At 44.7% G+C, this 24,016-nt stretch overlaps 3 protein-coding genes and 1 pseudogene across 4 annotated transcripts; 2 read left to right on the top strand and 2 right to left on the bottom strand.

Annotated features, from left to right (window-relative positions):
• Positions 1-10,168: 10,168 nt before the first annotated feature.
• LOC136549391 (protein TIFY 5-like) lies at positions 10,169-12,795 on the top strand. Its single transcript, XM_066540634.1, has 2 exons — positions 10,169-10,473; positions 12,195-12,795. The coding sequence occupies exons 1-2, from the start codon at positions 10,180-10,182 to the stop codon at positions 12,618-12,620; spliced, it is 720 nt and encodes a 239-aa protein (XP_066396731.1). The 5' UTR covers positions 10,169-10,179; the 3' UTR covers positions 12,621-12,795.
• A 122-nt stretch (positions 12,796-12,917) lies between these two features.
• LOC136549392 (glycolate oxidase 1-like) lies at positions 12,918-16,362 on the bottom strand. The gene is made up of 10 exons (XM_066540635.1): positions 16,179-16,362; positions 15,871-16,060; positions 15,066-15,190; positions 14,795-14,841; positions 14,608-14,679; positions 14,386-14,510; positions 14,142-14,208; positions 13,892-14,024; positions 13,498-13,703; positions 12,918-13,390 (listed from the first exon to the last, which is right to left on the bottom strand). Exons 1-10 carry the CDS (start codon positions 16,345-16,347, stop codon positions 13,202-13,204), a joined length of 1,323 nt encoding a protein of 440 aa, XP_066396732.1. The 5' UTR covers positions 16,348-16,362; the 3' UTR covers positions 12,918-13,201.
• A 656-nt stretch (positions 16,363-17,018) lies between these two features.
• Positions 17,019-19,075, bottom strand: LOC136549390 (peroxisomal membrane protein 13-like; annotated as a pseudogene).
• Positions 19,076-20,805: 1,730 nt separating this feature from the next.
• Positions 20,806-23,673, top strand: LOC136550901 (uncharacterized). 2 transcript variants are annotated; one of them, XM_066542486.1, is made up of 3 exons: positions 20,806-20,908; positions 21,147-21,319; positions 22,803-23,673. In XM_066542486.1, exons 2-3 carry the CDS (start codon positions 21,176-21,178, stop codon positions 23,283-23,285), a joined length of 627 nt encoding a protein of 208 aa, XP_066398583.1. In that variant the 5' UTR covers positions 20,806-20,908; positions 21,147-21,175; the 3' UTR covers positions 23,286-23,673. The 2 variants fall into 2 exon arrangements, with proteins under 2 accessions (XP_066398583.1, XP_066398584.1); XM_066542487.1 differs by having other exon boundaries at positions 20,866-20,908; positions 21,103-21,319.
• Positions 23,674-24,016: the final 343 nt, after the last annotated feature.

Here is a 24,016-nt window from a genome sequence, read left to right as displayed (position 1 = left end):
AAATAAAAAACTAATCAGAAAAATCTCAGATCCTCTGTAGGGTCTTAATTTAGGTGTACATGCTTGCAAAAAAAATTTCAAGCCATTTCGACATAAGCGGAGTATACATGCTTCTTAGACGTACATGTACCCTTTCATCAAATCATGACTATACACATTGGTTATCAAGGTTTCTGTGGTTCATAGGCATTCCGGTGTCGTATTCATCTCAAACTTTTTCTTAGGCTTCCACGTGCCACGTGTGAAGGAAACACCAAGTTTAAGATTTTTTGGAGATGGTTTGCTACTTTCTGAGGTTTAATTGAATTTCCGCGCGACGAGACCATTTAATTATAGGTTGAACTGAGTCTACCCACGAAAAGATCTGGAATGGTTGCCAAACTTTTACACAGGCTCTCATTCAGCACACAAAAAAATATAATAAATAAAAAAACTAATCAGAAAAATCTAAGATCCTGTGTGGGGTCTTAATTTGGGTGTACAAGTTTGTCACAAAAATTTCAAGCCATTTCAACATAGGAATACATATCCTTCTATTTATTCAGTATATAAAAGAAATCTTTTAATATATATAAATGTTATGGTCAGTTTCAAAAAACTGGCATTGATGAGAATAAACCGACAGTGATACTGGTTATTACTGTTGATTTATTTTAAAAACCAGCAGTGATATTTAAAAAAATAAAAAAAAATTGTGCCAGCCCTCGGGTTCGAGCTTAAGTCTCAGGCTACAGAGTTCAGAGACTTAACCGCTGCACTAGTATAGGATTTGTGCTTAGGGTCATTTACTTTTTTCTTTTGACCTTTAGGTCGCTTAATAAATTATAAAATAGAACAAAAAAATTTGGACCGTTTGGGACTCGAACATGGGTCTCGAGGGCTAAGTTGAGGGGTGTTAACCGCTACGCCAGTAGGAAGAGTTTGAAACCAAATGAAAAGTTATCCTACTTAACACCTAACTGCTACACCACATCACTGCCGGTTTAGGGAATGACCCGACAGTGATGTACCACATCACTATCAGTTTACAATTAAAACCAGTAGTGATGAGCTATTTCTTAAAGTAAATTAATAATTTATAAAATAGAACAAAAAATTTGGGCCGCCTAGGACTCGAACACGGGTCACGGGGGCTAATTTGAAGGGTCTTAACTGTTGCGCCAATAGGAGGAGTTCGAAACAAAACAAAAAGTTATCCTACTTAAGACCTAACTTAACACCTAACTGCTACATCACATCCCTGCCGGTTTGGAGAATGACCCAGCAGTGATGTACCCCATCACTGTCGGTTTACAATCAAAACCAACAGTGATAAGCTACTGGTATAAAAGAGGCACGGGTTGAAATTATCCAAACTCATTTCAACCCTACGCCATCCCCTCCCCCCGCGCCGTCGGACACCACCCCACGCCGGAGCACCGCCCCACGCCGTCCACCGCCCCAAGCCGGAGCACCGCACTGTCCGTGCCCTCGTTCCTCGTCCATGATGCCGGTCGTGCCCCTCCTCCTCCACGCCTGCACTCCCACCACTGAGGCCTTTAGGAGCGCGCGGACAACTGCTTTCCCACCCCCACGGTGAGTGTGTGGCCCACTGCCCGCTATGTGTCTGGTGAAATATCCCACGGTGTCCCATAGCTACTTACTTGAATCAATAGAGGCTTTTCATTTACCAAGTACTGCAACTTATTGTTTGATATGATAATTTACTTGCCATAATTTATGTTACTACTACTTTATTGCAATGCTAGCATACAGTTTGATCATGAATGTCTAGTCTGTACTGCCACCGATGCTCAATGTTTTTGGATGTGAGAATGGAGTATATATATTTTAGACCTATAGAACTAATATATGTATATCTGGTTAAATAATATCTGCTATACTCTAGTTTTTAAAATGCAACAGCCCCCTACACCCATCATTGCTAAAGAGCCTCTTGTCTAACTTGCTTAGGAGCATGGTACATCCATCTGAGTTTGTCAATCAGGCAATGTAACATGCATATAACTATCATGTCCCATTGTTTCTGTACAAAGCACTACTGAGCATTTGAGGGATACAGTTGCAAAGCCAGCTAACAGAGAAGTAGCTTATCTCTTAGCCACATGAACTGAGGGCCTAGGCCTTCAACGCTAATCGGTCTTGCCATGGAACTACCCTCTTACCTTCACTTGCAAGAGAGTTTCCTGTATCCCTACAAACTGATAATTTGACATCAGCTGTCATCATATCTTCGTCCACCCTGACCTGATCAAACTTTTTGACTTCTAGATGGCCATGTTGCCCCTGGCGATCATTCCCCATGTCATTCTGCAGACAAGAATGCCCTTTTAATTGCCATAAAAATACTTTTTCTTGTACAGATTATGTTAACTCATGAACTCCATCACTTTAGTATCAAATTTGACTTCTAGCAATAGAGATCATATTTACGCCCTTTTCCTTCCATTGTCATGAAATGTCGAACCACGGTCTCATTGGTCACTTTCTTCATTTCTTCTTTCTCTAGATAGCAAATAATTCTTTGACTCAAGTGCTGATCACCCATGCGATTAGACAAAGTTGTTTTGACAATCTTCATTCTCGAAAAGCATCTCTCAACTGTTGCATTAGCGACAAGCAATACTAGCAAAGCAATGCACATAATAAGTTGTTTTACTTTCTCTCATGGTCAATGATTGCAAAGTGAGTATTTTATGTGCATTATGTGATTTAGTAAAATAGACTTTGCAGCCCTACAAAATTTTTATTTGAAATGTCACCTGGATTGCTTGGAGGATGAGTAACATTAAATAGATTTAGTTTGGCCATATAACTTGAATAATAACTCTTGTTCAGTGAGTTACCATTACCACTTACCACATGCCTAATTTACTTAAATGTATAGGCAACCATGACATGGTATGTAGTGCATGTTGGTCACATGCCTAGGATTTATCGAACCTGGGAAGATTGCTATGCTCAAGTCAATCGCTACCATGGTAATTTGCACAAAAAGTACAACACAGAAGCTAAAGCTTTGAGGGCCTACTATAGTCATCCGGCCTACCTTGCAAACCATAGGCAACTGGCCAACTATGGTCCAATGAATGCAAACCATGGCCATCCGCTGGCACCGGAGATTGAAGAGAAGCCACTCGCCGGAGATGTGAAGATTAGGAGAATTGCTCCTTGGTCTTGGAAAGATGTCATATTTTTATTTATGGCGATGGTCATTGCTTTTCTTATTTGGAAGTTGATGTAGGCTTAGTTTCATAGAACAGTAGGTGGACTTTGTTGTATGTGGTCAATCAAACAATGAATTTGTTCTAGGTGAACATGTGCTATTATTTGATTTTGTTGTATGTGGACTTATTATTAGACTTTACATTAAACATATTATATATATATATATGAACATATGCTATTAGTAGTTGTCCGTAGCCAAAACTAACCACGATCATGTCACAACCATGACTCATCATCACCTGTTATCCCGTCGCCCAAGAACAGATCAGCAATAAGAAGCGGCTGATATCGTTGGGATGGGAGAGCCGCATGATCCGATAAACGGTGATGGTGCCAATCAGGACGGTGAGAACGAGCAGCCATGGACCCCATCAGGCCTGCTCGATCTAGGTCAAAATGACCAAGATAGCCAGGTAACTTTGGTATTATGTGACTATGTAGCCACACACGCTAATCAATTGAGAGGGTCATAGCTTACTTGGTGTCTCTAGTAGGAGCCTCCGCCGATCGAGGAGCCAAAGGGTTCAGGTAGAAGGAAGGCCAGATCCAAGTGAGGCGTGTCAAAGATTTCTATTGGTAGGAATGCACAGTAGCACATTACTAAGTTCGATGAATTCAGGGATCCACTCTCACCACCTATAGCTTTGACCAAATACAAGACTATCCTTGGGTTACTTGTTCAGGACTTCATCTCAATTAGGTATAGAAAGTGGATTGGGAAAGATGATGACCCATGGAGGGTTCCTGAAAGTGAGAAGGATTACATATGGGATATCAAGATCTCAGAGTATTTCACTTTCCCAACAGAGTATGACAGGGAGTTAGTCAAGAAAAAAGCAAAAGAAATCATGGGGACATGCTTCAAGAATTTCAAGGGGACATTGTACAAGAATTTTATCCTCCAAAATAAAGAGCCAGATTTTGATGGTGGATAGTTTAGCAAACAAAAGGACTTCTGGCAGGATTTCAAGGAATACAGGTTATCCGAGGAGTACTTAGAACTAAGCAGGAAGAATAAGGAGAACTCATAGAAAGCGACGAATCCTCATCATCTCAGCTCTCGTGGCTATGCCAAAAAGATGCTAGAATTTGAAGCAGAACTTCAAAAGATGGATCGCCTTGCTGAGGAAGTCATTCAGGTTGAGACCGCCGATTGGGAGCCCAGATCGGTAACTATATGGGGAGGAATGTATGCCACGCAGAGGACAGGAGCTTTAGCTTCACAAATCAACCCATGAGCGAACTCATCTAGAGGATCTCCTAGGTAACTGAGGAGGTGAGGCAAGGGACTCACACTTCTAATAAGGAGAAAGACGTGCTCACCCAAGCACTTGGAACTAAGGAGCACCCTAGTCGCACTAGAGGAACTGGTGTTGTTCCTTAGAAACTAGCATTCCCCCAAGAATCTAACACTTACTGAAGTCACTCGAGGGGTAGAGCGGATCAGGAGGCAGAGTATTTGAGGTGACTAAAAGAGATGGAATAAAGAATGGATGCACGGATTGAGGCGACTGTTGAAGCATGAGTCCAATAAATTTTGCTGTCCAAGAGATCAGGAGTACCATAAAACCCTACTCCTACTGCCTTTAGCCCACAGTTTAGGGGTCACAACAGCTGTGGATCGACCCCGCTCGATGAAGAAGATGCGAATGTGCCTCATTCGGTGGACGACATCACTGAACCTCGCAATGTCAAGTTGTACATCTGTCAGGAATGGACAAAGGACAAGGTGGCGCTCGGCCAGGCCTGGCCTATGGGAGACGGGACCATTAATGGCCACCCAATTCCACAGGGGTACGCTCATATCACCATTGATAGAATACTTGATAAGAAGTGTAACAAGATACACATTGAGTACCCAATTGTCCTCTGATGATGAGGACGATTGGTCATAACAAGGGCTCTCAAGTGGCCTGGCGCAAGCGCTTCATTAAGCTTGATGACCAATTGTCCTCTGATGATGAGGACGATTGCGAGTCTTTGCCCACCCACGATGATCACTCACCATCTCCCAACAGAGATCACTCCCCTCCTCATCCCTTGCCATCACCCCCGAGAAGACAGAGGTCTCCTTCTATTCCTCCTCGTTCGACTCCATCTTCATTAGCCCCGAGAAAAGAGACTCCTCCTCCTCTTCCTCCATCTTCATTAGCCCTGAGAAAACAAAATTTTCATCGTCATCCTCCTCCTCCTCCTCCACCTCAGCCCAAAACAAGATCAAGGACATCCTCGCAGTCGCAGAAAAGGTCCTTGGATTTGGTCGCTAATGCTCCCAAAGTGGACTAACAAAAAAGAAAAAGGCCGTTCAGTGGCAGCGTTACAAACTTGATAAAACAAAAATTTACAGCACATATTTTGAAGGAAGATTGTATTAGTTTCTTCAATCTCTATGCCTCACTGCCTCTATTTTTGTTGAAGTTTGAATTCGAAAGGCAAACACAGAATCAGTATGCTACAACAAGAGTCGATGAAATACACAATGAAGATTTAAAGAAGATACAGAAGTTCATCGACAACCTTGAATTTACCATGGAAGAGGTCGCGACCATCTATTACGATGTACAAGGGACGGCAACACCGGCAATGAAGTATGAAAGGGGCAATCTTTTGGTTCCCGATGACGAGTATAAAAATTTGATAACATATATGCGCCAGTTGCATGAATATTACATGGCTCAAACAATAGAGACGGAGAACTTTGGTTTTGAGGTTATTATCCGTTCACCACATGTTTTTAATTATCCTGAAGAAGAGAAATTCGATGTTGAGTAGGAGTGCTTGTTCCAGCTATACTAGAAACGCACTCTCGATACATAAATGTTGACGCTGTGGACTATGTAAGTACCCTATACGCATGATATTACAATTAACTACTCTCTCGGGACACAAAGTGTTAACTTTTGAGTATTTTCCATGATTTTATGTCGGTGTATAGCAAGATTTTGCATTCTAAAAAGCAAATGGGATAACATAGGCTTCTTGGACCCCTTGCAAGTCAATGAGAAGACATGTCTAGGCCTCCATGGATGTGACATGGAAGACCTGAAACAGAGATTGGTTGCTGTTTTCGACGAATTCAAGATGAAGAACAAAACCCACATACTTCTAGCCTACAACTGCGAGTATGTGTTCTCGGCTTTTAATTTTATGCTTCTTTTTTCGTTAAGATTATTCAATAATTATGATTCTGTGATTGCAGCCACCATTTCATCTTCATTTGTGTTAATCTTGCCAAAAATTTGATCGAGGTGTGGGACTCGAAGAAAAAACCATTTCATCATCTGGATGCACTGGTGGCAGTGCTGAATTAGTAAGCGATCCTAATAACATATTATTTTCTAATCACACATATCGCTTTCTAACGTTTCTCCTTTTAATGTTGCTTAGTGTCCGAAGAAGACATATCGGTGGGACACAGGTCCCATTCAAGGTTGTTGAAATGGAGGGTAAGTGGCTAAAACAGCCGACGGGAAACAATGAATGCGGGTTTTATGTAATATGGGCAATGCTTCGCTACATCGGTGGGAAATCAGAAGAAGCCGATAAGTTGGTGTGTATAATTCCCATTTCATTTATGTCTGATAATCATTCAACAAAATGATTTACTTATTTTTCTTTGGATATTATCTTTTTTGAACGACAGCTCAAGAAATATAACCATGAAAGGCTGTTAGACATGGAGATCGTCGCATTGCAATCGGAGCTGGCAAAATTCATCTTAGCCGAGATAGTGGAAAAAGATGGAGTCTTTTCCATTGCACAATCCGTGAAGTTCAAGGACCAATATGACCCAGAGCGGCTCGCCAGATTATTGTAACAAGTCCGAAAAGCATGCTTTATCTTATCGAATAATTTCTTTTTTATTTTGAGGGATCGAGATCTTGATAAGAACATTTGAACTGTAATCGTAACATTTGTGATGTTTAATATTGATGGACCTGTCGTCTACGTAGCGTATATAAAGCGAAACCCGATTCCACAAAAAAATATAAATTAAAATAAATTATAAAACAATAAAATGCGAACGGGTCATCACTGCCGGTTAGTAACAAACTGACAGTGTTGTCGTAACCATCACTGTCGGTTAGCAACAAACCGGCATTGTTATCGTAACCATCACTGCCAGTTAGCAACAAACCGACAGTGTTGCCTTGCTCAATACTGCCGGCTTGAGCCATAAACCGACAGTGATGGTTACGACAACACTGCCGGTTTGAACCATGAACCGACAGTGTAGGCTTGCTCAACACTGCTGGCTTGAGCCAAGAACCGACACTCTTGAAGCAACCTTCACTGTCGGTTGGGACTATAAACCGGTAGTGTTATTTAACTGGACACTACCGGGTGGACCTAGGAACTGACATTGTTGTCTGTAGATCAGTGTCGGTTTTTAAGAACCGACAGTGATGTCAACCCCATCACTACCGGTATGCCACTGTCGGTTCAAAATCCGACAGTGAAAGGGGTTTTTGAACCAATAGTGATGTCCAGATCTGAGGTAGTGGTAGATAGATATCAACAAATCCATGTGTCACAATTTGGCCACTTCTTTAACCTCTCCGATCTTAAAATATGTCTCAATTTCTTGTCCTACCATATCTTGAGCTTCAGACGCTGGCGAGCAGCTCTTTAATTTCCAAGACAACAATTGCGGCTGTGCGACAAAGTTCTCTGCTGGTCCTAGGCATTTGACAAGAGAGCCAAAGCTTGCGTACCATGCACCTCAACTCTCCTGGTGAGATTTAAAACGAAGTTGTCGGTGCATCAAACTCGATTCGTATCTATTTGTTTCAACTTATTAATTGTCTAATATAATGGAGGGCAGCTTTGCTTCGAACGTTAAATATGAGTTAATCTCACTCTCAATCTTCGTGGTGGACTTGCTATCTTTAAATTGGTTTTATCACTCAATTGACATGTCAGAGGGAGATATGGGGCCTGCTTGGATCACCAACTAAACTTTAGCCGGCTAAATTTAACTGCTAGGGATCCAAATAGCTCAGCTGAAAGATCAGCTAAAGTTTAGCTAAGTTTAGCTGTTTCAACCCAACCAAACTCAGCTAAAATTTAGCTGAGTCTATTAGCTAGATGATGCAAACACCCTAGCAAAAATTTAGTTGGGAGAATTTTTAGATAGCTAAAGGGCCTGTTTGGATCCACCTATAACTAAAGTTTAGCTAGCTAAAATTTCAAAGCAAACTTTAGACGCTTGAATATGAGTAGCTCAATATGGAGATTGTAGTTGCGGCTATTTAGGGTGTGTTTGGTAGGGACTAGATTCTCGTAGAAATATTTCGGATCCAAATTCTCTCAAAAAAAACCTCTTCTGGTGATGAATTAGATCACTTCATGAAACCGTTTGACTAGTCTGGATTCTGATTTTAAAAATTATATAAATAAAAAATATTCAAAATAATTTAGAACTTTTTATGGGCAATGTAAATACAACCTATTTTAACTTATTTCACTTGAAAAGAATTAACTAAAAAATCATGGTTGCTAATACAGAAGGGGGCAAGATTTAGAATCACACAAGACCAACTAACACACATTTTTCCTTGCTATGCATAAAAACGAGAAACGTTTCTAGTGATTCTCAAGTGAAACGTTTCTCACCTGACCCATCTGGCAGCGATTCTACTGATTCTAGCCAGAATAATCATAAACATTTCTGGTTGCCAAACGGACACCTTGATTTAATTAAGTGCACATAACAAAAACAAGCTTAATTTGCTGGTCCGGGTGTTTGCAGGAGAGCCAAGTTTAAAAACATGGGTATATGTAGGAGTATATATGTCAACCGCCTCAACTCGCCAAGATTTTAATCGAACTTGGTGGCGCATGATACTCGTTCCAATATCACTCTTTGAATTTCAACATTACCGGAGAGGGACGACACATTTTTCCCGTCGAGCAATAGATATACGAGGAGGTAATCTCACTTTCAAACATTATTCCTGGTGGACTTGGGACCTTTTAATTGGTTTTATTTATTGCATACGACTTTTTTTTTGGTGTAGATTGACTTGTTTTGTGAGCCCCAGGCATCAGATTCCGCGACATGCACACTGCACGTCGGCCGGAAAAGAGCCGGCGAAATTGGGGGAACAAATACGTAATAACGACAAAAAGAAATAAATGAAATTGAATCAAAGAGCAGTCTCATCTTAACTAAAATGGTCCTCGCCGGCTCACCGTCGTCTAAACGTGACGGGCACGTATACCGGACAGGAGTACGTGACGGTGGACACAGAACACGTTTTTTGTTTTTTTTTTCTCAAAAAAAATATATGTAGCTCCGAAAAAGAAGACACAACACATTAACTTTACCTTGCATGCGCCTGTTACCAAATACCAACCAACCAACCGTAATCCACCCGTTCAGGTCACGACACGTGTGACTTTACGTCGCTAAACCCCATGACCACAGATACAGAGGCAAAAGAAAAAACACACGCACATGCATATGCATATATGTCTGCGTGCGTCTTCCTGCCGACAGTAAAAAGAAAAGGGCGGCGAAATAATATGGATTTTTTTACGCCGGGAGAGGAAAACGCACGTTTGTAATTAATTAGCGAGCTGTTAAGTCTTTGGTTTTGATTCGGATTAGCCTGTGTGTGTGTGTGGTTTGGACGAAATGGAGCATGGAAATCGCTCGCAGAAACCAGCCGGTAGCTGAACGTTGAAATAAACGGACAAAGCAGAGAAAGAAAGAGAGACCAAAAAGGATTGGAAGCCAGGCAGGCAGCCCGCGCCGCGCCGTCTCCCTCGGGCGCGCGCGCGCGTTCTCCACGTGCGCGCCGTGACAAAACGTTTGCTTGCCGGTGACCGAGTTGAGGGGAAGGGAGGAGACGACCAACTGATGAAGGCTTGTTGGCTCCATCTGCATATTAGTCGATCGTCGAGAGGAGCCGAGGAGGATCAGCTAGTTGCTAGCTAGAGCTAGTGATGGAGGGCGGGAGGGACAGTGACGACGGTGGCGTCGCCGGAGCGGCGGCGGCGGGGCAGGAGCGACGGTGGTGGCGCGGCGCCGGGTGCGGTGACGAGGAGGAGAGTAGTCACGGGAGCAGCGGCGGCGTCGAGCTCAGCCTGCGGCTCAGGACGGGGGCGGCGGACGACGACGATGGTGCCGCTAGTGCTCCGCCGCCGCTGCCGCTGCCGCTGCCGCCGGCGGAGGCGAGGAGGAACATGACCATCTTCTACAATGGCCGGGTGTGCGCCGTCGACGTCACCGAGGTCCAGGTAATTCATTCATTCATTAATCATCACTACTGCTACCTCGCCTAGGCCTTGTCCTCTCCTCATCTCCTGGTTAATCCATTCATCAAAGCACACGCAAGCATATATCAGTATCAGTTGGCGATCCCACCCGATGCGATGAGGATTAATCTGCATGTTCAAGTAATTTGCAACAAGCTAGCTTGCTGCTCTCTCAAGTCTACGCACGCACGGCATGTAGCCCTTATTCTTGGTATACACACCCGGATCACGAAGTTCGTATGAACTCGTCATTTTCCTACCGTTCAGTTTGTGCTGGTTTTGTAAAATAATAATAAAAAAAACAGCCGATTTTCATGCACACAACTCATCTGCAATTTGCCTTTAAATCCCCGGCGTGATCATGCGGTTCAGTTCAGCCTAGAGACATGAAAGTTTAATAATACTTCAACAACCCTTTTTGGGTGCTACAACTTACAAGTAGTAAATTGGATGACCTCTGTGCTGGTTCTGTCATTTTCGTTCACCACGTACTAATTTCTTTTGATCAACCTATATACATACATACATACTGCTGCCAGTAATGACATAATACAACATTATTATATTATATTGGTAAAAAGAAGAATGGTCGGTTGCAAACACTAGAAATTCATACAGATACCCCGAAAGAAAAGGAAGAAGAAAGATTACATGTTCAAAGAAAAAGAGTGACATAAATCTCCCAAGAATTAGTGTTCAGACCAACCCAAATGTTTGTTGGACAAAAACAGGTTAAATCTGGTATTGAGCTAGCCTGACTTAGGACTTTTTTTTTTGGTAAAATACTAAAGACAAAGGTACTCCGCACACATATATACTTTCACCTCTATAAAATGCACGCACACGCTATTTCTATAAGCACATCCGAGAGATTGAGCCAACATATCTTAAAATTGACAACCACCACACTCGACGTTGTTAATAGGCAGGCCTCTAACCACTAAGAAAATAGTCTTGTTAAAAACAAGGCATTTTCCACACTCTAACTCTCTCCATGACAAATTGCATGTCATTCTGACTTTTCTAGACATATAACTTTTAGTATTCAATTTTTTTAATAAATATTATCTATTTTATTATGATTTATTTTATCATTAAAGATACTTTAATAAAAATATATTTATTTTATAATTTTTTTTAAAAATAAATAAGACAAATTGTCAAACACGATACGTAAAAGTAAAGACGTCAGACGGAAGGAGCAGGTGTTTTGACTGCGATCGAGGTCTCAGTCGGTCGTCGTTGAAAATTCTCACAAAACAATTCTGCACGTGCTGCGCCAAATCAAGGGGACACACATATACGCGCCGCATTCATAGCGTCAGCTGGTAGCTGGGTCGTTGACCAGATAACACCGCATGCATAGCGTCTTAGACTTCGCCTCCCTCCACAATTTGTCTTCGTCTCCATCTGCCGCCATCTTCCTATCTCCACACACGCAAACAACGCGCGCTAACGACGAACGAACTCGCACAGAACCAAACCAACACGTCGAGGAGGAAAAAAAAAAAGCCGTGCCTTCTTTCTGACTTTGACGACTGACGATTTTTATGCACGTCGATTTCTGCAACAGCATGCACGCACGTCGGCATTAGCTCAACTCTGGTTAATACAGTAGTTAATTAAACTGAACACGTGTAATTACTGCTCCAAGTTACTGATCGGTGTGTACGTACGGTTTTACTGCTGTGTTGGCGCATCAGGCAAGGGCGATCATATCCATGGCGAGCGAGGAGACCCTGGCGGCGGACCACCGGCGGCGGCAGCAGCTTATGCGGGGAGACGGCGACGACGGACGCAGCCGCCAGCAGGACGGTGACGGTAACAGCAGCAGCATCAGGAGTGCCGCCGTGGCGCGGCGGTGCGCGCGCGACAGAGGCCTCGTGAGACCGGCGGCAGTGGCGCTGACGCCGTCGCCGCTCGGCGTCGTTGGTTCTCCTCGGCAGGGTGGCTTCGCCGGCGGCGCCGTAGCCGCGCCGGTGCTCGAGATCGACCCGGCGGCGCCCACCGGGCTGTCCATGAAGCGGTCGCTGCAGCTGTTCCTGCAGAAACGCAAGGCCAGGACGGCCGCCGCCGTCGCGCCGCCCTACGCCGCCGGCGGCCGCCAGGCTCAGGCTGTCAGGCGATGAGGCACTAACCTAACCGCCCGGCCTTGCTGACGTCGTCGTCGTACTCTCTTTTTAAAAAAAAAAGAAATCTGGTTGACATGAGGGGCATGCATGCATCGCTCACAGTATAGAGTATATATAGTTGGTTTATTCCCTTTTTTTCAAACATAAAAGGAAAAGATAGTTTGTTTATTTTCGACGAGATTGGAATTTGATTGGGTTTAACAGTTTGTTCTGTTTCGTTCTTCTGATGGCAAGCAAAATGTTGTTTTGTTCTTCATTCACTCGCAACACAAAAAGGAAGATGTGGAAGAAATGTTTGGTGAAATACAGCGATCATCATGCGCCATTATTAAGATGCACACCACACCTTGTATGCAATCTGTACAGTGATCGTTCATTTCTGAAACGAAACATATATGGGGTCCAAGATTATAGTATCATCATCGAGCATCTATGCACGAACTGAATATCCCCGATCGGGGTGATAAATCTTCGTTCGCGGCCGGCCGGCCGGCGGCGAGGACCAACGGTGAGCCTCGCGAGGAGCGAGGGCGGCCGGCGGCGTAGCGAGCGTAACAGGTGATTCATTGATCGATCATCTACAACCGCGACGGCATGACGCGGAGCCTGTCGGACTCGGTGATGACGTGGTTGCGGGTGATGTCGGCGAGGGAGGTGCAGCCGCTGAGCGCCATGGTGAGCTCGAACTCGTCCCGCAGCATCCGCAGGACGTTGGACACCCCGGCCTCGCCCGCCGCCGCCAGAGAGAACACCACCGGCCTGCCGACCTGCAACAACCAACCGCGCGCATGCGTGCACCGGTCAACAAACAAACTCCGACAGCAGGAAGACGTTAGACGTCTGCGTGTTCACTGTTCAGTGCTAGCTAGCTTACGAATACGCCGGCGGCGCCGAGGGCGAGCGCCTTGAAGACGTCGGTGCCGCGGCGGACGCCGCCGTCGAGGAACACGGGGATCTGGCCCCGGGTGGCCTTCACGACCTCCTCCAGCGCGCTGATGGTCGCCGGCACGTAGTCCAGCTGCCGCGCGCCGTGGTTGGACACGATGATCCCCGCTGCGCCGTTCGCCACCGCAAGCCTCGCTGCGATGCAATGCAATGCAACGACATTATATTAGCCCACAGCATGCATCGATCATCAGGTACTTCAGTTAGCCATACAGCTGCCTGTGTGTGTTTCCACCCACCGACTGTCTGATGAAACAAGCAGAAGCAGAGAGGTGAGGTGAGGTGAGGTGACAGAAAGAGAGAGAGAGAGAGAGAGCTCTTACTGTCTTCAGCAGTGATCACACCCTTGACGAGGATCGGCATCGTAGTGATGGTCTGCAGCCACTTCACGTCTTTCCAGCTCAGGGTGCGGTCGACTTGGCCGGCGACGTAGGAAGCCAGCCCTGAATCAGCAGCCTGCTCAGGCTCGGGGTGCACACAAAACTCCATCAGAGAGTGTCCATAACTCCATATCCATACGGAGGCTATCTGCAATGTAGTACTGCACTGAAACTTGAGCTCAGTTGAGTTCACCTGGTCCATTTTGCCGAGGTCCAAACCTTCGAAGTTCTTCAGTGTCAGGTGTGGTGGCAGAACAAATCTGCAGCAATAGCAGCCACATTTAGCATACCATGTCTGAAACCCTGCCATATGCGTCTTTTATAGCACTATCTTTCTGATGATGTTTCAGTACATTGTACTAGACTAATATCACCATTAGTCCGTGCAGCTGTGTTGAAGCAAAGCAAATGGTTATTGCGAAGCTAGCCCAGCTCACCTGTTCTTAATGTCAGCTTCCCTACGGCCAAGGCGCGGGGTGTCGACGGTGAGCGCGATGGCCTTGAACCCAGCCCTTTCAGCTCTCCTCACAAGCTGCTCCACCACTTTCCTGTCCTTGTAGACCTACAAAAGGTTCATGGCAATGTGCATTCATGGCCATTGGTAAGGTAAGCTGGTATACTTATGTTGTACAGTAGTAGTGAAGTGTCAATGTATTTACGTAGAGCTGGAAGAAGCGGATCCCTGGCCCAGTTGAGGCAACCTCCTCAACGCTTGAAGTTGCCCAGGATGACTAATGTCTGAAAAAGAACAGGCCATGGAGGTATGTTCAGTACCATCAGCAGTAGATACATCACTCTGTTGTGTATGGTACAATTCTGTTTTTAACCACTGTGACATCTACAGACCATTATAGTGCCTGCTGCAGCTGCGGCGCGCGCTGTGGCGTACTCCCCTGAAAGCAGGACAAAGATGGTTTCAGCACAAAAAATGCAGGATGAGAGGCGAGAGGAATTCACAGGCTTGTTGGAAGGTGAAGCTTGCCAGTTACTAATCTACTATTATACATGTTTTCTTAGAGAACTACTCCTATTAAACATGTTATGCTGTTGTGTGGAGCATATATATAGGTGTGTCAACCGATCCAAAACGAAATCCTACAAAATTACAGCGGCATACCATCTGGGTGAGCCATCTTCTGCATAGCAGTGGGGGCAACCATGATGGGCATGGAGATCTTGAATCCCAGCACGGTGGTGGTCACGTCGATCTTGGACACGTCGATCAGTATGCGTGGACGGAACCTAGCGAAAACACAGATTTTCACAACAGATGAGCAACGGTGCAGCTCTGAAGCGATATATTTGAATGAAGGAAGCGCAAGAGATTTCACAAATGTTCACGTTCCAAAACAGAGCATCTGTGAGAACTCGTTGAACAATCAACTGTACAGTAACCGGAGTGCCATTTATTTGTGTCCTTCAAATGTTTGCACCCTTGGTCCTTGGACATTTGCAATGAATGGCTCTGACAAGACTTTCAGTATGTTGAATAACAAAAAAAAAAAACAAACTCTAAAGTGCAGATAGCATGAAAACTGACTGAGAAAGCTTAGGCTAGCTGTCCTTTTCCTTTGCTACTAAAGTTGTAGCTTTAGGATGAACTTGAGCTGATGAGTAAAACAGTGAAGTGTCGATCGAACCCCCGCTACACAGTTTGTTTTTATCGAATGAAGATAACAGTAGCGAAGCACATGTTTTCCAAACAAACTTGTACAAAAAATCCACCCTAAATATATAAGTAAGCAGCTGAAAGAATAGTAGAGCCTGATCAATTAACAGAACTCTTATGGCCCTTTTTTCTCCCACCTTCTAATTTATTAACTGTCATGGTTATCTTATCTCAATAACTGCTGGATCCTACACCAGCTGAAGCATAGGAAGAATATAGGATAGCAAAGTGAGATGAAGGAGACGGAGCTCACAGGATCCTGGAGAAGGCCTCCCTGTTCTCCTGCAGCGTCCACTCGTCCTCAGCGCCGGACGCGTAGTAGTCGTAGGCCATCTTCGGAAGCTTCTGCTTCGCGATGGCCTGGTACTCCATGACATTGGTGATCTCTCCCATGCTGGCGTCGTCGATAGGCAGGCTCCGCGACACCTGCGCTTCTTCTTCCACTGTATAACAAGGAGCCAAACCAGTTACTACTCAGTCTTGACAGTGAATGCTTGCAGCCCAGGTGCAGCAGGCTTCATCTGAATGAAGAGAAGAAACAGGGAGCTAGTCTGTTGTTACCTTGCAGCAGCAGAACAGACAAAGCGTGTGGAGACCAGACCAGCGGGAGCAAGAAATGAAGGGTGTGGTGGAGGTGAGACGTGAGAGTAATATAAGAGATGAGGTGCTCCCTCTTGGAGCCTTCTGCAATCTGCATGTACAGACAAAGCGACCGGATTTGTTTGTCCATGGAAGTGCTGGGAAAAAGATGTGTTTGTCTGCGGAATGGATGAGACGCTGGAGGTAGGAAGCGAGGGTAGCTCTCCTACACTACTTCCTCATCCGCTTCTGCACCACAGCTTGCTCGCATTCCGTCACCAGGAAAACAAACAGATTGATTATTCTGAAACTGAATTTATGTTATCATTGCCTTGTCACACAAAATGCTCCCATTTTTCAGGATTTCTTTCTTTTCAGAACGTTTTTACTTCCGGTTGTTATACGTGGCAGGCAGCATGTCACCTTTTTGCTACTTTGTTGGCATGGGACGGCCAGGATTGAGGGTCAAAAATGCTTCGGCAGAGGCAGATACTTGATAGTACATCGCAAGCTGGTCCAGTAAGTTCAGGAATTCTGTGTGTGACCTGACCTATTTAATTTTCTTTTTTTGTCTGCAGTCATTTTTTTTGGTCTGCTGTCAGTTAAGTTACCAAGCATTAGCCTGTTCGTTTGGCTGTGGCTCGTCGTAAACGATCGTAAATTTCCAGCCGGAACAGTATTTTTCTCTCACACAAACCAACTAGCAGTACTTCTTCACGAACCAGCAACGATACGAACCAGCCAACCGAACAGGCTGATGCATATTCACAGAAGGTACCATCACAACAGAATTTGATACTTGCATGGGGGACTCACATCAAGTGCAAATTCAAAACCAAATTAGACAAGACTGTAAACGTACACAAACATTTGCTGTATTCTTTTTGAAGGCGACTACTACTATTTACCCAGAGAGATATACAACCAATACCCACACTGATATCACAACAGCAGCTACCATATCAGTGCACTGTGAAACCGTTCATCAACCTTACAGTTGCGATTAAACCCTACCATACCAGTGTCATTGGCCACGGCCCTCACAGGTACATCAAGGCAAAGTTGTGAAAAGCAGAAGAGACCCAGCAATTTCTTCACAACTTCCCCTAGTTGTTGCCACAAAAGGATATCTGACCACACTCTTCTTCCTGGTGATCCAAAAGGCAGGCAAAACTCCCATAGCCCTTGCTCCTTAAACTGTATGTTTCTATATGATAGTATGTTTCTATATGAAGAACTCATTCCACTCGTAGGCATCTTAGTTTCCCCAGACGTTGTCCCAGTTGTTTGCTTTTGGTGCCTCGATGAACTGTTGGCTAGGTCCCTCGAATGCCTGCGCTTGTGGTCCCTGAAGACTGCCCTTCTTTGGCTTTCTTTTGACTCCTAGCAAACGCAACACAAACCGTGCAAGTTCGCCGTAGAGCATACCAGACCGATCGAAGAGCTGGCCAACACCATGATACCAACAATTTTAGTACGAAGATGAGTGACTTATTTGATTCGAATACTGACAGCAGAAAATACATGTAAGGAAAAAAAATACCTGCAGCATTGCTGTCATGAAAAAATAGGATGCTTGAGTGTTCTGTTCAACAAGGAATGAGATTCGCCCAAAGAAATTGACAACACCATGCATCTGCAGCCATTCAAGCCAGTTTAAGGTGTTAAGATTAAGCATGACTTAATGGCAATAAACAAGTGGCTGTTCTTGCTTCATAAGAATCGTTGTGTACCTTAATTACTGTTGCATATTGCAAAGATGAAACCAAATACTTTCACTAATAAAACTAGTAAATACACCAGTATGATATGAGCATATTAAAGCACACAGATCATATAGCAATGAAAAACAGTGCATACATGATAAGTACTGGTGGAAATAACTTAAGAGACCCATGTAACTAAAGCTAGTAGTAAATCTGCTACTCTCAGAATTTATAACAGTCAGGATTTCTGATTTCATGGTAAATAAAAGATGGTCGTTTGGATTCACAAGGTATAAGTTTAAAATTGGCTTGCTTGGGTCCTTCTGGAAATAAAAAGTGCGGTGATTGGAAATTTTGTAAGTGTAGTGGCACTGCAAATGGTTGATCAATACCTCATGTGAATGGGCATATTCATGTGCTGTATCATAATTTAACATGCACTGGATCAACTACAACAATTCTACATAATGATCAATTATAAATTCCAAATAACAATTAATGGGCATGTGTGGTAAAAAGTATCTTACCACTCGTAGGAAGGACACCCAGAAACCTGGAGGGGATGCAGGAGGGCCCATTGAATTTGGATCCTGATTACCGTATGGACCCATGCCCATACCACCCATGCCACCCATTCCGCCCATGCCATAACCGCCATAACCTCCCATCCCGCCATACATGCCTCCTCCATACATCCCACCACCATACATGCCACCACCATAACCTCCTCCGTGACTCGAATACATGCTATTTCCATATAGTCCACCGGTACCGTAAGTGTTGCCGAATCCACCATATGAATTATACATGTTGGATCCACCATATCCTGCACCCAAAAGGCAAATTGCAAATGTCAGTCTGAGACTGAAATCATGTCCCTAAGACAACCACAATCACGAAATAAGTGAAAACATTGAATACCTCCATAGGTGTTTCCATAGCCTGTCTGCTGCCAAGGCCGCTGTGGCATAGGCCTCGAAACAGTGCTATTTACATTGGGAAGAGACATTCCTCTCCGTCGCAGTAACATTTTCGCCGGGTTTAGCGGTACCAGAAGCTTCGAACAACATCACTGGTGCTTCCACCAGATGGGGGCTTGAAAGGTGCTGGACCGGATGTTCCTTCGGCTCCAGAACGCTCCCAAGGCTTTGGTGGAGAACCTGAAAAGTGCATTTACAAGTTAATAACATCAGAATCCATTACCTTTCAGAGAAATCAAGGGCTATGTGAAGAACAATTCCAATAACTAACAAGCACAGATGCTGTACCTGCCTACCCCCAGCAAAACTGTGGATCACAAGCTTACAGCCATTGATTTAGCAGCAAAGGAAAGGATGCACACACAGAGCAGCTAAGGGCGCGTTTGGTTGCCTGCTGCGGCCCTCAGCCACGCCTTCCGCATGCGAGATCGTTGGTTTGTTTGGTTGGTGCACCTGTCGGACCTGGCCCATGCAATGCAAAAGTGAGCTCCCGGCCTGGCTCTGGTGATGCGGAGCCAACTCGGCCAGGCTCATGCGGTGCAGAGCAGGCATGTGAGAGCGCGCATCTGTGAGAGGAAAAAGTCACTGGATGGCTTGCATGCGCTTAACCATACAAGAGCCCACTGCAACCAGGCTACGCACGCGCGGACAACCAAACAAAATGTGGTGCATGTGCTCGGCCCGGCTGCCGACCTGGCTCCTCTGGCACGAGCCTGGCTGACTCCATCATGAAACCAAACACGCCCTACAATGTTCTTGACCGCCGTGCAAGACACAGGAGCAGAATGGTGAGTATAGTTTAAGCCAAGATCTTCATTTGGTTGGAAGAGAGCACCAAACTATAGCTTTTCACGTTGTGTAATAACAAAAAGGAGCTGAATTCGCTACAGAACATTAGTGACGGATGTAGGATTTGATAACTATGGGGCCAACTTGTTGATTTTTAAGTCAAATAACACAATCATTGCACAATCAACATATGATTATAAAATTTATGAAGGGGGTTAAATGTATTTGGCAAAGCTTATTGCCTAGATCCTCCCACTGCTGAACATGAACAATAGAAATCCAAAGGGTCAGGAGTGGATGAACCATGCAGGGCAAGAGGATCCTCAGAGGATATGTAATTTGCCTGATGCTAGCATATTCCCCAGGCGAAGCAAGCAAGCGGCGCTGTGCCGCGCCAGAACAGCGTGGACGCTACAGCAAGCAAGCGCAACAGAACAGAGTTACCCGGAGCCTAGCAGAGAACGGATCGAGCACCGCCAGCAGATTAACCAGCAGCGCTGCTGGCAACAAATCCGCGCGATTCCTCAACAAATCCATACCCATACGGCCGCGTCCCCCCGGAACCGCCCTCTCCACAATGGGGGAGAGGGGAAAAGGAGACCGACCGTTCTGCCCCGCAGGTTGCGGGCGAAATCGGGTCCCTAATCGAGCTCCCCAAGGCACCAATCGCTCGAATTCTTCGCGGGAGGCAGGTTTCGGGACGAATCGAGCAGTCCCATCGAGAAGTTGTGCGCGGCTTGGGGATGTAGGGATGCAGGGGACGGGGAAGGGGAAGGGGAAGTGAAGCGGCGGACGAACCTGACATGGCGTGCGCGTCCTCTCCTCTCGTCTGCTATCCCGTTCCTGTTCCTCCTCCTCCTCCACCACCAGGCCGGCCGGGTCTGCTCTGGAGTCCGGTCGACGCGCTGCTACGAGTCAGCGCCTCAGCGGAGGAGACCTGCTCGTGTATTTCGTGCGTGCGCGTCGACCCGCGGGCGGTCGGGCTCATCTGGTATGGGCCGCTGATCACTAAGCCCTGCGTCCGCAGTAGTACATCAAGAAGGCCCACGAACGGCCCACGCTACAATTCCCCTCATCATTTTTTTTTTTTTGCGAATTCATCGTCATCAACAACCCATCCCCCTGCGGGCTGCGGCCACAACCCGTCCACCCGCGTCCTTCTCTGTCAGTTGACTCGGCACGACTGGGCAACCGCCGCCGCCTGCTCTCCGTCGGGCCGGCGACGAGCACGCACCAGGTAGGCTCAACCCTTCTCTTCCCTTCCTGCTGTGCGAAACCGAGCACCCAAACCCTAGCTTATCCCACTTGTATTCGGATCTGATCGAATTACATTCCATTGTGCCTACTAATTTCATTACAAAGAAAAAAGAAAAAAAAACTATCAGGCGTACAACCATGCGGGCCGCCACTATGATGCTTCAGTTTCGATAGGTGTCCATTTTGATAGCTGAGGATCACTTGGTTCCTGTGAGCAGGCGTGGTTAGTTGCTGCCTGCCTTCAAGCATGCAGAGATCTAATGCACCATCGGCTTGTGCTACCATCACCTTCGAGGAGGCTCTGAGGAGGGAGATGGAGTACCACAAGTGGGTGGAGAGGACCCACCCGCATCTGCTCGTCGGAATTTGTGGAGCCCCTGAAATGCAGAGGGTAAGGTTCTGGTCTGATGAACTTTGTATTACTACTAAGCGTTACAGTTAGCAAACGTGCTTCAAGGAATTTAGGGGTATGTGACCCGTGGATGAATTTCACATTGGCATAACTGGGCCATTTGTTCTCTAAGTTAGTGCTCAGTTGAATCCCACATTTTTTTTTCCAGATGCAAGTAGGCGCACACGGTGATGGATTCAGTTAGATGCCCACGCTGTATTTACTGTTTGTTTGTTCTGAATTGCCACTTCAAACTACCTGGAACTCATTAACAGTGCCTAAGTTATGATCAATTTTGTATCAACATTTTTAGCTCCATAAGTTACTGTCTTACTTGTTCTCTCCAGATTTTTGTTTTTTTTTTCTGTCTCTGGAGTAAGCCACACAAGGCTTGAATCTTCAGTAGTTGGAATGCGGATGGTTTTGCAAATGACATTTTTTCCCACTTTATTAGGCCTTTCTATATCAGAAAACCATGAATGAAATGGTTCTGGCCGTGCATTTTCTTTTGGCATACAGTTGTTTTTTCCTTAGTGTCTGTTCAGCTTTTGATTGCATAACTGGGCCATTTGTTCTCTCAGTTAGTGCTCAGTCCCACGTTTTTTTTTTCAGATGCAAGTAGGCGCACACAGTGATGGCTTCAGATCGATGCCCGCGTTGTATTTACTGTTTGTTTGTTCTGAATTGCCACTTCAAACTACCTGGAACTCATTAACAGTGCTCAAGTCGTGATCAATTTTGGGAATTGGGATCAACATTTTAGCTCCATAAGTTACTATCCTGTTTACTCTTTTCAGATTTTGTTTGTATTCGTTCTCTGGTATAACACACACAAGGCTTTAATCTTCAGTAATTGGAATGCAAGGATGGTTTTGCAAATGACATTTTTTTTTCCACTTTAGGGCTTTCTATATCATAAAACCATGAATGAAATGGTTCTGGCCATGCATTTTCTTTTGGCATACAGTTGTTTTTTCTTTAGTGTTCTGTTCAGCTTCTGCTTCAGAAATCTTTACTTCAGATAACCAGAATACTTCAGCTTCCGTAGTCCCACAGTTGTGACAATCTAGCCTGTAATAGCTTGCAACAGTACAGTGAGTTGGTACAGCCCTGATGTTTAGAGTTCCAATGGTCCTGTGGGAGGGATGTGTTTTAGTTTTCATTAGTGTTTAGACATGGAGAGCCAGGGTCTAGCTTGGTTTGGTTCTCTTTTTTTCTCCTTTCTGTCAACACATAGTCGCCTTTACTTATTAAAAAAACATTTTCCATTTTATTCCGTTATGAATAATTCTGGAAACCAAAACCTATCCATTATGGAAAACAAATTACATACTTATCAGTTGTAGCTATATTCACTGTTTTATTAGGTGTTCAAAATCTGTGTTGTCTGGAAGAATGATATTTTGGCCTATGATGTTTTTTTGTAGGATTCTTCATGCTAAGTTCCCATTTTTTGTAACTAATAAATACTTTCAATTTTCAGGATGTCAGTACAGGATCAGTACCTGATGTGATTAAGAGAAAATTAGCTCCTGAGACCAGTGTGCCTCCACAGCAGTCTAGTTTCAGTTGTGTAACTGGACAGAAACAGCCTCAAAATTGGTATCCCTCAAAGAAAAAGGTGAAAGTTCCGCATCTTCCATCACAGATTCTGCAGTGTCCCAGACCAAATGTGGTGCCATCCTTTTGGTGCAAAATTTGCAAGGTTGATTGTGTCACTGAGTTCAATTTTGGCGCTCATATTGGAGGCAAAAAACATAAGGCCAAAAAACTAGAGATTCTAGGTAAAAGGAATGCTGGAACACCTTCTAGCCAATGTGCAGCAGGTAACGGAAACCCTGGACAAAATGGCCATGCAGTTTCTGGAAGCAGAAACAATGAACTGAATGTGGCTAGCAGCATTACTGCTGGACCAAACTGTGACGTGTCATCTGAAAGCAGAACTAATGGAACAGAAGAAAGTTGATGCACTGTCCACCTGTGAGCAGCTTGGATTTCACTCCAATCTGATATTCCAAGAAAAGTGCTCCTTGCACATTTCTTCTGAAGGGCACAGTAACATATTTCTATGTCAGACCACTAGGACACTATGGAGATTTCATCTGATAGGTTGGACTGAACAACACTAGTCAGGAAATAAGATGAAATGTATGCAGTGCGCTATTTGAGAGCAGTAAATTATTTGGAGATATTTCTGACAGCAGATCCTTCTTGTTTCCTTTTCCTTCCTTCTCGAAAATGTACAGTATCACAACTTTGTTCCAGTAGGAGGTGAAAGTTCAGGACACTGCTCAGTATGTACTGGATAATTATAACAGAAGTCATGAATGAATACTGTTTAACCTTTGTTCCTATTCATTGGTTTGTCAGGTTGTTCAAAACACCAGTTTTTTTAGGTGCTTGAAAGGTGTTAGCTGTTTTTGTTATTTGTTCCAGACTGATGACAGTATTTTCATTTATCAAAAGTTTTGTGGTATTGTAGCTTTGGGTCGACAAATGGTGTGTTGGGCCATCATGGTAGTTTGAAGCTGTAAATCACTTCTGTCCACTTGTTTGCCGTCGTGAGTCATAATTAACCACACGATTTTCCTTCTAGTCAGTGATGTTTTACAGTGGCATTCCTGTCTGGTCAGTGTATCTTCAGTGCTGCCGCCTAGGGTCTGAACCTGAATTGCAACTTGTGTTCTGTGTGTAAGG

This window comes from Miscanthus floridulus, chromosome 4 (assembly GCF_019320115.1).
Source record: "Miscanthus floridulus cultivar M001 chromosome 4, ASM1932011v1, whole genome shotgun sequence".
In the NCBI taxonomy this organism is placed as follows: domain Eukaryota; kingdom Viridiplantae; phylum Streptophyta; class Magnoliopsida; order Poales; family Poaceae; genus Miscanthus; species Miscanthus floridulus.
Note: the sequence above shows the minus strand (reverse complement) of the source record. Positions and strands in the feature narration are given on the sequence as shown.